Genomic DNA, 11,573 nt, shown 5'->3' with positions numbered 1-11,573 from the left:
GGGGACGGGGAGGGGGCGGGGCGGGACGGGGGTAGGGGCTGGGGGCGGGGCGGTGCTGGGGCAGGGGCGGGGCGGGCGGTGCTGGGACAGGGGCTGGGGCAGGGGCGGGGCGGGGGCTCGGGGGCTCGGGGGCGGGGGCGGGGCGGGGGTAGGGGCTCGGGGGCGGGGCGGTGCTGGGACAGGGGCAGGGGCGGGGCGGGGGCTCGGGGGCGGGGGCGGGGCGGGGCGGGGGCGGGGCGGGGGTAGGGGCTCGGGGGCGGGGCGGGCGGTGCTGGGACAGGGGCTGGGGCAGGGGCGGGGCGGGGGCTCGGGGGAGGGGTGGGGCGGGGGCGGGGCTGGGGTAGGGGCTCGGGGGCGGGGCGGGCGGTGCTGGGACAGGGGCTGGGGCAGGGGCGGGGCGGGGGCTCGGGGGCGGGGCGGGGCGGGGGCGGGGCTGGGGTAGGGGCTCGGGGGCGGGGCGGTGCTGGGACAGGGGCTCGGGGGCGGGGCGGGGGCTCGGGGGGCGGGGAGGGGCGGGGCTGGGGTAGGGGCTCGGGGCGGGGCGGGGGCGGGGCTGGGGCAGGGGCTCGGGGGCGGGGCGGGGCAGGGGCTCGGGGCGGGGCGGGGGCGGGGCTGGGGCAGGGGCTCGGGGGCGGGGCTGGGGCAGGGGCGCGGGGGCGGGGCGGGGCAGGGGCTCGGGGCGGGACCGGGGCGTGGCGGGGGCGGGGCTGGGGTAGGGGCTCGGGGCGGGGCTGGGCCGGGCCGGGCCGGGGGCGGGGCTGGGGTAGGGGCTCGGGGGCGGGGCGGGGCGGGGGCGGGGCGGGGGCGGGGCGGGGCCAGGGCGGGGCGGGGCCGGGGCTCGGGGCGGGGCGGGGGCTGGGGTAGGGGCTGGGGGCGGGGCGGGGCGCAGGGCGAGGCCAGGCTGCTCGGCGGCGTAAGCGCTTTATTGCGGGGCGCGGCCCGCGGGCTCAGCTCTTCTTGCGGGGCAGCGCGCGGGCCAGCACGGGCTCCAGGGCGCTCGGCCGGAAGAAGCTGTCGCTGACCCTGCGCCGCGGCTTCTCGCGGGGCGCGCCGGGCAGGCCGGGGCGCGGGGGGTCCCCGCGCTCCTCCGGGCCGAGGCTGCGGGCGCGCAGGCCGCCGCGGGGCTGGGGCGGGCGCGGCGGGGGCTCGGGGCTGGCCGGGCGCGCCCAGGACCCCCGGCGCTCGGGCTCGCGGGGCCGGTTCTCGATGTCCAGGAACTCGCTCTCGGGCTCCATCAGCGACAGCCTGGGGAGCTGCGGGGCGCGGTCAGGGGCGGCCCCCGGGCCCCGCGCCCCCGCCGGCCCACGGGAGGGCAGCCCGGCCGGGAGGGAGGTGCAGCCGCGACCCCAGAGGCTCCGCCGCCCCGGAGGTCCCGCCTTCCAGACGCCTGAAGATTCGGGTCCGGGGACCCTCCCGGGGTGCGCGGTCAGCGGCCTTTCTGACCCTCCCGTGGCCCCATGTTGCCCCAGGGAGGGTTCGGTCCCCTGCCCGGCTCTGCCCCGGCCCAGGGGTCCAGCCTGCCTGTCCGGCCCGCTGGCTGGCACTTGGGAGTGAGCCGCTGAGTAACCAGCGCCCCCACCTCCGCCTCTGGGGGGGCTCCTGTCCTGACCAGCGCCCTAGAGTCCGCCCAACCTGTCCCTTCCTCTGGGAAGAAAGGTCCAGGGACACCGCCTCTCCCCACCCAAGGGTAGTATTTGGTGTCCCTTGGGCTCTTCCCGTGGGGGACAGGTGGGGAATGACTGTGTGGCCACCTGGCAGCTTGCGGGCCTCCCTCACACCCCTGCCCAGCCTCGGCCCCTCAGATGGGCACCGAGGGTGAGGGCTGGGCCCTGGGGCCCCCAAATGGATGACAGGGGCCTCTCCTCCAGCCATTGGGCACGAGAGAGGCCTGTGGCCCAGCCCAGAGTTAGATGTTTCCGGGCCTCCGGGGATCAGAGAGGCCAGCCGGAGACGAGGTCGCAGCCACAGCCGGCCGGCTGGCCCCAGGGTACTCACCGGCACGTAATGCACCACGGTGTCCACCACGTTGTCAGTCACGCCCTTCAGTGCATCTGACAGGGACATGGCCCTGCCCTTAGGGATGGAGGCCACGGCACGGGCAGGCGTGAGATGTAGCACCCTCCCGGCAGTGCCCAGCACGGCAGCGGGCGCCCAAGTCACAACGGAGATGGTGCTCTGCAAGGCCTTCTGCAGGGTGTGTGCCACACTGCCCAGCAGGCCTCGTGGGCCAGGGCCGGCCGCCACCTGGGAGCAAACACAAGGTCAGAGTCCCTGCAGCGACCCCTGCCCGCCCCGACCTCCAAGCTGATGGGGGGAGCTTGGAGGGAGAGAGTGAGGGGAGAATGTGGGGATCAGCTCAAAACACCACAGGCCTGGCTCCACACTGGCTGTGTGATGCTGAGCGGGCCGCTCCCCTCACTGAACCCCAGCATCTTCATCTGCAAATGAGAACAGCCTGTGCCCTCCTAGCTGAGGGGCAGTCATGAGGGTCAGCTGAGAGCAGCATGGAAGGGAGCTGCTGCTAGCTGGGTGCTTGGGGGCGGGGTAAGCTTGTGCACCCCCGCCTGTCCTGAGGAACCCGTGGCTCCGGCTCCCTCACCTCACTGAGCTTGTCTTCCTCCAGCTCGGGCTCTGACTCCTCCTCCGTCTCCTCCCCCTCCGTGTCCGTGTGGTCATCGTGGTCTTCCTCCAGGGCAGCCGCCAGATTGTGCAGCCAGGGCACCCGCACCTCACTCTCCCGCCGCCGCTGCACCACCTGCATGGCAGCTGATGCACCCCACTGGGCCAGGCTGCTCTGCAGGACAGAAGGGGGACGCTGGCTTCACAGCCCTGGGAAGGCCCAGGGTAGGGCCTGGCGTGGGGCAAGGTGAGCAGGGCCTGGCCTAGCAGACTGTAATGAGAGCTCGTTATTGAGTGAGAAACACACAGGTACACGGGTCTGGGGGCAGCGTCCTGAGCTGTGTAGGCACATACCCGTGGAGCCGCTGCGGGTCACGGTACAGGACTTTGCCAACACCCCAGAGGACTCCATGTCCCCTCCCTCCCAGTCATACTCCCGAAGATGACGGCTCTCTGTCACCATGCATTGGCCTTGCCTACACTGGAACTTGGTGTAAATGGACTGAGACAACGAACAGTTTCTTTTGTGAAGAGCTTCTTTTGTTCTGCACCATCTTCTGAGATTCATTGTTACCGCATGTTGAACTTGGCCCTGCTTTTTCATTGCTGTGTAATGTTCCACTTGCAGAAGCATGCTACTGTATACCCATTCTACTTGTGGTGGACGTTTGTGTTACTTCCTGTTCTTGGCTAAGGGTCAAGCTGACAGGAACACCTGTCACCATTCTATTCTATGGGAAGGTGAAGCCTGAGGTTGGGCCCCTGCAGGCCAGGCTGGGTGCCTGGTCACTCAGCCCCCCTGGGCAACTGACCAGATACTCCCCTCTCCTATTCCCACTGGAATCACAGAGGAGGTGTTCAGCAAAATTTGCGGGATTGGAGGAGCCAGACCTAATGATGCTTTTGAAAGCATTATTTGAATGATGCCTGGAGAGCGGGTCTCTTGTTTGCTGACCTGCATGCTTTAATACTTTAATCTCCTTTTTGGCCTCAGTTTCTCACTACAGTTTTGTATGGGGTATGGCCAGCCTATCTCTGCTGAAATCCCCAGAGTGTGGGCATGCAGCGCAGAGAGTTGGTCTCACCGGGGCCTAGAAAAGGCAGATTTGTTGGGGTGCAGTGGGATGCACGTTAGAAGGCTCTAAAAGGAAACCTGGGGACAGTCAGTGACAGGCCCAGCTGGGGTGGTCTACCCAACAGAAGAGGGTCTGTGTCTTGCTTTTTAAGGCAGATGGGGTCCCTGCTCCCTCATCAGTGGGAGGGCCCACTGGGATGGGCTCAGGGGCGGGGAGAGACAGATGCCTGCCCTGGGGTGGCGGCCTGTCCTTTCTCCTCGCCTGCAACTGGGAGGGCACCCCGTCCATCCAGGCTGGAAGAAAGGATGTTCCCAGGACAGGGGCGGGGGTGGGGGGTGGGGGCAGAGGGTAAAGCCAGCAGCCCGAAGGCTACAAGGTGGGGTCAGATACGCACCAGGGGTGCCACCCCCGGGATCCACATGGCTAGGGCATGGCCCTGCTTCAGCACCCGGGCTGTGGTCTGGAAAGTGTGCTGAGAGAGGGTGTTGGCCAGGGTGCCCACCCTGCTCACGAGGCTCGGCTTGGCCTTGGGCGGCTGCTGGCCGTGCTGGTGTCCTGGAGCAGGGACTGGGCAGGGATTGGGGGACAAGAGAGAAGAGCGGATGAGAGGTGGAAAGCAGTGACCCAGTTCCCCCGCAAGCTGCCTGGTGATTTGGGCACCTCATTTTCCCACATACAGTGGGGAGAGTGGGCAAGGTGGGGCAGACCCCCCCCCAAAAGCCCCACAGGCCTTCCCTGTGCCAGAGCAGTGGTTGAGAGCACTTCGACTGCCTCTGGCTATCGCCCAGCTAGCGAGGGAAGCCAGCGCACCCCCCAGAGAGGGCCTGTCAGCCCCTGAGGGCAGGTACCTGATTCTCCCTTGGCTGGGGGGAGGAGGAACCCCACCACCTTCTCCACACCGCCCAGGGCCAGGTCAGCCCCGCCAGAGGCCAGGCGGCCAGCGCGCGTGCTGGCGGCATATTCGGCAGTGTCTCTGGCCACACCCCAGGCGAGCTCGCAACCGGCCAGGGCTGCCCCCAGGACCTTGTCGGAAGTGCTGGCAATGGGCACGCTGATGCTGTTCCTGGCGCTGCGGAGCCGGGAGGAGATGGTGTCCTTCAGCTCAGAGGCGATCTGGGGGGGGGGGGGTGGCAAGGGGTCAGGGCATGGGGCTACCCTCGGAGGGCCCCAGGCCCTGAGCCCAGCCTCTAGGAAGTCCTCGTTTAAAGATCCAGGGGACGGGGCCAATATGTGGGCACCTGGGTTAACTGGGCTCTGAAGCGAAAGGGCCCCAGCCCTCCCTGTGCCAAACACAGGACGCCTGGCTCCTTCACGCCCTGTGTCTGCCTGGTAGGGACCCAGCCAGCCCGGAGGACTCCCCAGAGGCAGCCCTGGTGATGCCTGTCCCGTCACCCTGGTTCCTCGGCCGGCCCCTTTGTCCTTCCTCTGGGACTGCCCGCATGCCTGTCCGCCCGTACAGGACCCAGGGATGCGGCGAGTGCCCTGCACGAGCTCTGCATGGAGCCATCTGTCTTTTCCGATTAGCCCCGGAGCTCATTTGTGACCACGCCATTGCACTTCCAGGAAAGTGGGGGGCGGGGAGCACAGGCCTGGAGCCAGAGCAAGTTGCTGGTCTTCTCCTCTGTAAAGTCTACTCCAGAGGCTCAGCAAGTGGGGAGCGAGAGGCTCTGGGGCCCCCGTTATGGCCCTGGTGCGGGGGCGGCCCCATGAAGGGGGTGGGTGTGGGTAGATGTGGCCAGTGAGCTGAGAGGGCGCTTCTCCGAGGCCTGGCTGGCCCCCGCCATAGCAGCTGTCGTGGCTGTGGCCAGGTGAGGGGCCTGCTCAGTCTCGTGGCCCAGAAAGGGTTGATCTTGCATACCTGGGACTGCAGTCCTGGGTCGGATGACCTTAGGGGACCGGGGTCACCAAGGGGTGCAGCATGACCCGAGAGTGCCCCGGGCCTGGCATCAGGAGCCGTGGGGTCCACCCCAGCTCCTGCTTGAGTCTGCTCTGGGCCTGTGCCCGCTGGTCCCAGGAAGCCTGGCTTCATTTGGCTCCACGGGGAGAGGAGGCAGCTTGGAGAGCTGGCAGGGAGCACCAAAGACCCCCCCCCCTTGACGCCCAAACGCCCCACTCCATCCTCCTGAGAGGCAGCGACAGCAGTGTGGGGAGCGTTCTGGAGAGGAAGGGGCTCACCTTCTCGGGAGGGTACTGCAGGGCCGGGATCTTTTCCTCCAGGTGGTCCAGGCCGCGGCAGGCCAGGTCGTTGGCAGCCGTGACTGGAAAGAAGGGGCCGGTGAGGTGCACCCCACCCCACCCCACAGTGAGCCCTCACCAGCGCCCATCCCCGGTGACTGCCAGAGACCAGGCCAGGGCCCTCTGTGGGGACATCGCACGCAGGCCCAGCACGCCCCTGGGGTGCGGCTCTGGGCTGGAGAGTCGCCAGCCCCTGAGCAGCAAACCCCTCGTTGCAACACGTGGATCGAGTGTGCGACCTTGCGGTGTTGTCAAGAGAAGTGAGGGCGTCCAACAGCAGACACTGGTCTCCCTCTTGCCGCCCCTCTCGGGGAGCCTTCTGACTCAAGTGAGGAGGGGTGCGGAGGTCTGGGGAGCCAGCTACAGGCCCTGCGCTGCTGAATCTAATCATCCCCAAGCCACCCCCGGCTGGCCGAGTCTAGGGCCTTCCCTTTGACCTCCAGGACTTAGCAGCTGACCGGGGCAGGTGGGGCGAGGGTCAGAGGAGATGCCAGGGCCGGTCCTGCCGGAGAACCCTGCTCCCAAGGACAGTCATGTCTCCTCTTCCAGACTCTCTCCAGATAGCTGCTGCTTATTATTATTACTATTATTTTCACAAAATCCTCGAGCGGCAGAAAGCCCAGATGATTTGGCATCTTGTGAGGGGGCCCAGGGGCCTCAGGAGCCTGAGGGCCGGGAGACGGCCAGCCGTGATTGTCTGGGCAGCCTCGTGGCAGGCCCTGGCCTTCTTGTTGCTGCTGGAATGACCATCAGCCCTGTTGAGGGCTGTGCCTCTGAGGCTGGTATCAGATGGGCAGAAAAGCTCTACCCCTGCAGGTGTGGTGAGGGCTCCACCGCCGTCCTCGCCTCCTGGCTCCCTGCTGCCCCTGCGGGTCATGGCCAGTACCGCTAGTTGCTGCGCCCGGAGGGCTGGCCTGCCCCCTACACCCCTCCTGGTCCTGCCAGACCAGCCCTGCAGCCCCCTGCCTCTGTGCCTGCTCTGCCAGTTCCTGCTGGGGTTTGGAGCAGAAGTGGGTGTGCCATGGGCCTCCTGCCCACCACTGCCCAGCATCCCCCTGCCAGCGCTGTGGCCCACCACTACCGTGCCCGGGAACTCCAGCAGGCTGAGTGCGGCCTCCATGGAGAGGCGAGCTCTAGGCCTAGGTCGGTCTCCACGCCTACATCTGGCTATTGCTCCAGAGAGGGGCGATGGGAGTGAGGAAGGCAGCAGGCAGACAGCAGACAGACAGACAGGCTGACAGGCAGCGAGCTCCCGGACCGACTGACAAGACGGGCAGACCGTGCAGCCGTGAGCCGAGGGCACAGGGGCCGCCTCCGAGGGCCGCGGGACTCACACTGGGTGGACAGCCTGCGGACTACGGGCTCCATGCCCCAGGCGGCCAGGCTGCTGGCACCCTGCACGCCCTTCTCGTAGGCATTGCACACCGAGGCCACCAGGGGGTGGGCGTCCTTGGTGCTGGTGTAGGTTTTCTGCAGGCACTCGCAGGTTCCGCTCACCGCCGGCAGCTGCAGCACCCGCTGAAGTACGTTCTCCTGCTCCTGGCAAAGAAGGCAGACGGGCGTTCGCTCTCACCGCCCTCTCCCGCCTCCCGGGGAGGCGGCTCAGGGGTCTCACGGCCCGTAGCGAGACCAACCTGGGCCCAAGTAACCTGGGAGGAACCCGGGCCAGAGGCCTCTGGACGCCCCATAGACACAGGCCAGCCCGTCACATCCCCTGGTCACCACCCAGGCTCTGCAGCACGTCTAAGGCAGACCCTGTCCTCAGGGGCCAAGCCAGACAGCACCCCTTCTGCCCCCTCCCCGGGGTTCCCGGAAGGAGGCACGCGTGTCGGGACTGGCCCAGATGCCAGTCCTCCTTGGCTGGGCGGCTTCAGCTATGCCTTTCCCTGTCTTTCTGGGGCACTGTGCCCCTGACTGCGCCCAGGGGCCCCCACCTAGCACCCCCTCCCCTCCTGCAGCCCTTTCTGTCTGGGGAGCTTGTCTCTTCAGACAACCTTGCGCTGCTTTTCTGCCCCCAACTCTCCTCCTCGCCTGGGGAGCTGCCGGCCCCACGCGGGGTCGTCCACGCCTCCGTCCCGTCCCCGGGAGCAGCGGGAGCTGGTCCCCTGTGGCCCCAGTCTCTCTCCCAGGACTACCCTCTCAGTGTCCCGGCAGGGCCTGGAGCCCCACGCAGAAAGGTCAGCTGAATGACCAGGTCACGGTCAGGGCTGCCCCGGTGGGCGGTGTCCCTTTAGTCCAGCTCGCAGAGTCATGAGGGCGCGGGGCTGCAGCAGCAGGAGAGTCCCGCGGCCCCCACCTGCCCCACCTGTGGCTCATGCTTGGTTGCCTCCTGGAAGGAGCTCGCTCCTCGGTGTGGCCTGTGCCCTTGTAGGACTGCACTGCTAAGCAGAACCCCTGCCCCCCCAGTCTACATGGAGGAGTCTGTCAGCATGGGGGGGCTTTGCACAGCTCAGAGTCGGCCTGAATCCCTTTAAAGGCCACTTCTCCCTGCAAAATAGCCCGTCCCCACCTTAGTTTACAAAGGGGTCCCACCCCGCCCTGCCCACATCCCCCACCCAGCTGGACGTGGCCTGGGTGAACTGACTCCATGTGTGGGCTGAGCACGCTGGGGTCGAGGACTGTCCCTGCTTGCTCCTGGGCCCCGTAGCCTGACGGGTTGTGCCTTTCAACTCTGGCTGCGTCCCCGTGAGGACACTCAGGCGTGCAGTGAGAGGAGGTGGACTCCAGGCACACTGAGGGCAGCAGACAGGGGTCCCACCTCCAGGCCCCTGTCTGGGTGCGCTGAGGACAGGCCCTGGCTGAAAGGGACAGCGGGACTCAGAGGTGACAGTGACCTACCCAGTGACACCCCTGGTTAGCGCCTGAGCCAGGAGATCCCGGGCCTGAAATGGTCTTTCAGGGATTTGCTTTGAAATGGCACCAGACAGGGAGGAGGGGGTGAGCTTGCAGCCCACCTGGACGTGCTTTATGGCTAGTGAGAGGTAGAGAGAAAACTCCTCGGGCCCACTCCAGTCTCCAGGGCACGCCACGACCCCTTGGGGGACTATGGGTGCCGCAGACGTGGGCACTGGCCGGGGAAGCTGCCATCTTTCCTCTCCTTGTCCTGCAGGCGAGTGTGAAACCTGAACTAGAAGAGGATTATGGGGCTGGTTGAGGCCGTGTCAGAGCGGGAGGGGGCCCTGGATGGAGCTCCCCCCTGCTGGGATCGCCCTTTCCTGCCTCTGTCCGCACAAGCCGTAATCACCGGCCTTCCAGGGCAGAGGCCGCGGGGGTCTGCCCCTTCGGGTTCACTCTGTGAGCTGTGACTCTGGATGCACCTGAGTCCAAGCTGACCCTGAAGGTGCCAGGAGGTGCCAAACACACCTAAGTTGTCAGACCTGCCGCAGGGCACAGTGGGCCCAGCCAGACACACAGCCCTGGGCACGCAGGCCCTCTGACCCGCTCCACGAAGGCCACGCGGGCAGGTGCACGCCACTCCCAGAGGCCTGCTCGCATAGCCCGAGCCCCCAGGGCCCGAGCCCCACGGTCCCCCCAGGCACGTGGCTGTGGGCTTGAGCAACCGCAGTTCAGAAGCCAGTGCCTCTCTCTCGTCTCCCTGCCGGCCAGTCTCTGTCCTTTGCCTGAGGTGCCTGTTTTTAAAAGGCGCCGCGTCTCCTCCCCAGAACCTCTGACGACCCCGTGCGCAGAGGTAGTGACAGGAGCGTGACCGAGACACAGGTCGTGAGCTTTGGGTACAGCGGGGGCAGGGCCTGTCCCTGTTCCGGCCTCCCTCGCTGCCAGCAGGCACCGAGACACCAGGTACTTACCGGGAACTCTCCATCCAGCAAGGCCGGGCCCTTGTTCAGCGCCATCCTGCTCTTCACGCTGCAAGCAGAGGGTGGGTCTGTCAGCAAGCCCAGCAGCAGAGGGCTAGTCCCCACCGACCCTGGCCACACACCCTGGGCAGCCTGGGAGCCTACGGGCCCAAACAGGGGTCTGGGGCGGAGGGTGAGTGTCTCCGGGGAGCAGCCTCCCCGCAGCGTTCCGTAGGGATCGGCTGCCCCGCGGCCTATCGTCGAGACTGATGTTTCCCGTGGGGCTCAGGGGAAGACAGGAAAACTGAAGGCAGCTAGAAGCGGGAAGGCTCTTAGATGAAGTCAGGAGGCCCCAGGTGAGGGTTTGAAAGAGACTGAAAGAACATTTCAGGGTTAGTTTTTGTTGATGGAAAAGGTGCGGGCCGAGTCCTGTGAATGAGCGTTTCTGCCAGTCCGTCCCCCTCGCCCCTCCGGGAGCGGCATCTGCACGGCCTCGGGAAGAGCTAGTGACCGGAGTGTCCACTCTGCCCTCCTGTCATTCGCCTTGCTCAGGGCTTTCCCTGCAGCCTCTCGGTCCTCAGTAAGGTACCCAGATATCCCCGCCCTCAACTTCTCCCCTCAAGTCTCAGAAACAAACCGGGAAAGCCGGGTGCCCAGGCCCCTGCACTCACCCTGGCTGATGCCGCCTCAGTTGCTCGGAGCCCAACCGCAGAGCGTCTCCTCCGGCCGAGACAGTGCTGGCTGCTGGGGGTAGTCTTGGGCAATGCCCCTAAGGCCTCCCAGCTGAGGCGGGCAGAGAGGAAGGGAGAGCCGGGTCCCGTTGCCCTGGCTGCTTGACCCAGGGTCCCCTGGGCATATCCTGGCTTCTGTGAGGAGATGAAGCCAAGTAGGAGGTGGATCACAGCCCTAAGGAGACACAGGCCTGGAGGAGCTACTGTCCCGGAGCCGTGAATGCCGCTGTGACGTGCCTCTGGCCCCCATCTCTCAAAAACTGTTTTCCAGGGGGTGAAGACACACCTATGAAGCGATCCGCAGCCTCTACAGCACGAGTTCAATCCCTGGCCGGCCAGGGAGCAGCCCACAGGACGCAGCAGACCTCTCCTGTCTCCCCGCTGCTCCCCTCAGCAGTGGATTTCAGTCAGTCTGCCTGCCCTGTTCCCCTCGGTCTCCAGTGAATCCTCTCACCCCCCACACCTCTGGCCTGTACCCCAGTTCTCGTATGCATAAATAAATCAATCTTTAAAAAAAAAAAAAACAAACCTGTTTTCCAGAAAGGAGGTGTTGATACGTCCCATATAATTCTGTAACCTTGGACACTTTTCTAGAAGATTCTGAGGTACTCTTTTCCAGTTTCCCTCAAGCCTTATTACTTGGAATCGAGTGAATTTCGAGCAGGAAGATTCGCCCCCACACAGGAGCAATCCCGCCTGAATGGGGCACTTAGGTACCTGGGGAGGGAGGCTGCCAGCCCCCCAACACGCTGGCCCGAGGGCCTACCCCAGCCCTGGGCAACTCCCAGAGTCCAAGACAGGGATTGTGCTTTATCTGGTCTAAGACGCCAGCGGGATGTGGAGGGGGAGGGTGTTGGGGGGGGCTCCAGGTTTTGTTCTCTCGAGTCTCTGAGTCTGAGGAAGTGCCGGTGTTGACCGGCAGCCGTCCCTGATCCACAGCGGCCTCAACTGAGGGCTGTGGCCTCCACCTCCTCAGGCGGGCCCCATGTTCTCATCCCCGGCTGCAGTGATGATGGGGACTGCGGGGTTGGCCAGTTTCCAGACTGCCTCTGCCTCTTCACTACAGCAGACAGGTGGACACCCTTATTTTCCTTGCTGTTGGCAGAACGACGCCTGCC

At 66.1% G+C, this 11,573-nt stretch overlaps 1 protein-coding gene across 1 annotated transcript; it reads right to left on the bottom strand.

The window, feature by feature from the left end:
* Positions 1-947: 947 nt before the first annotated feature.
* On the bottom strand, positions 948-9,781 carry PLIN1 (perilipin 1; the record flags this gene model as incomplete). Its single annotated transcript, XM_084254123.1, has 8 exons — positions 948-1,253; positions 1,996-2,244; positions 2,600-2,794; positions 4,090-4,262; positions 4,544-4,808; positions 5,871-5,953; positions 7,265-7,469; positions 9,737-9,781. The coding sequence occupies 8 exons, from the start codon at positions 9,779-9,781 to the stop codon at positions 948-950; spliced, it is 1,521 nt and encodes a 506-aa protein (XP_084110249.1).
* Between the last annotated feature and the right edge of the window lie 1,792 nt (positions 9,782-11,573).

Source organism: Talpa europaea (genome assembly GCF_964194135.1).
Source record: "Talpa europaea genome assembly, chromosome: 14".
In the NCBI taxonomy this organism is placed as follows: Eukaryota; Metazoa; Chordata; class Mammalia; order Eulipotyphla; family Talpidae; genus Talpa; species Talpa europaea.
Note: the sequence above shows the minus strand (reverse complement) of the source record. Positions and strands in the feature narration are given on the sequence as shown.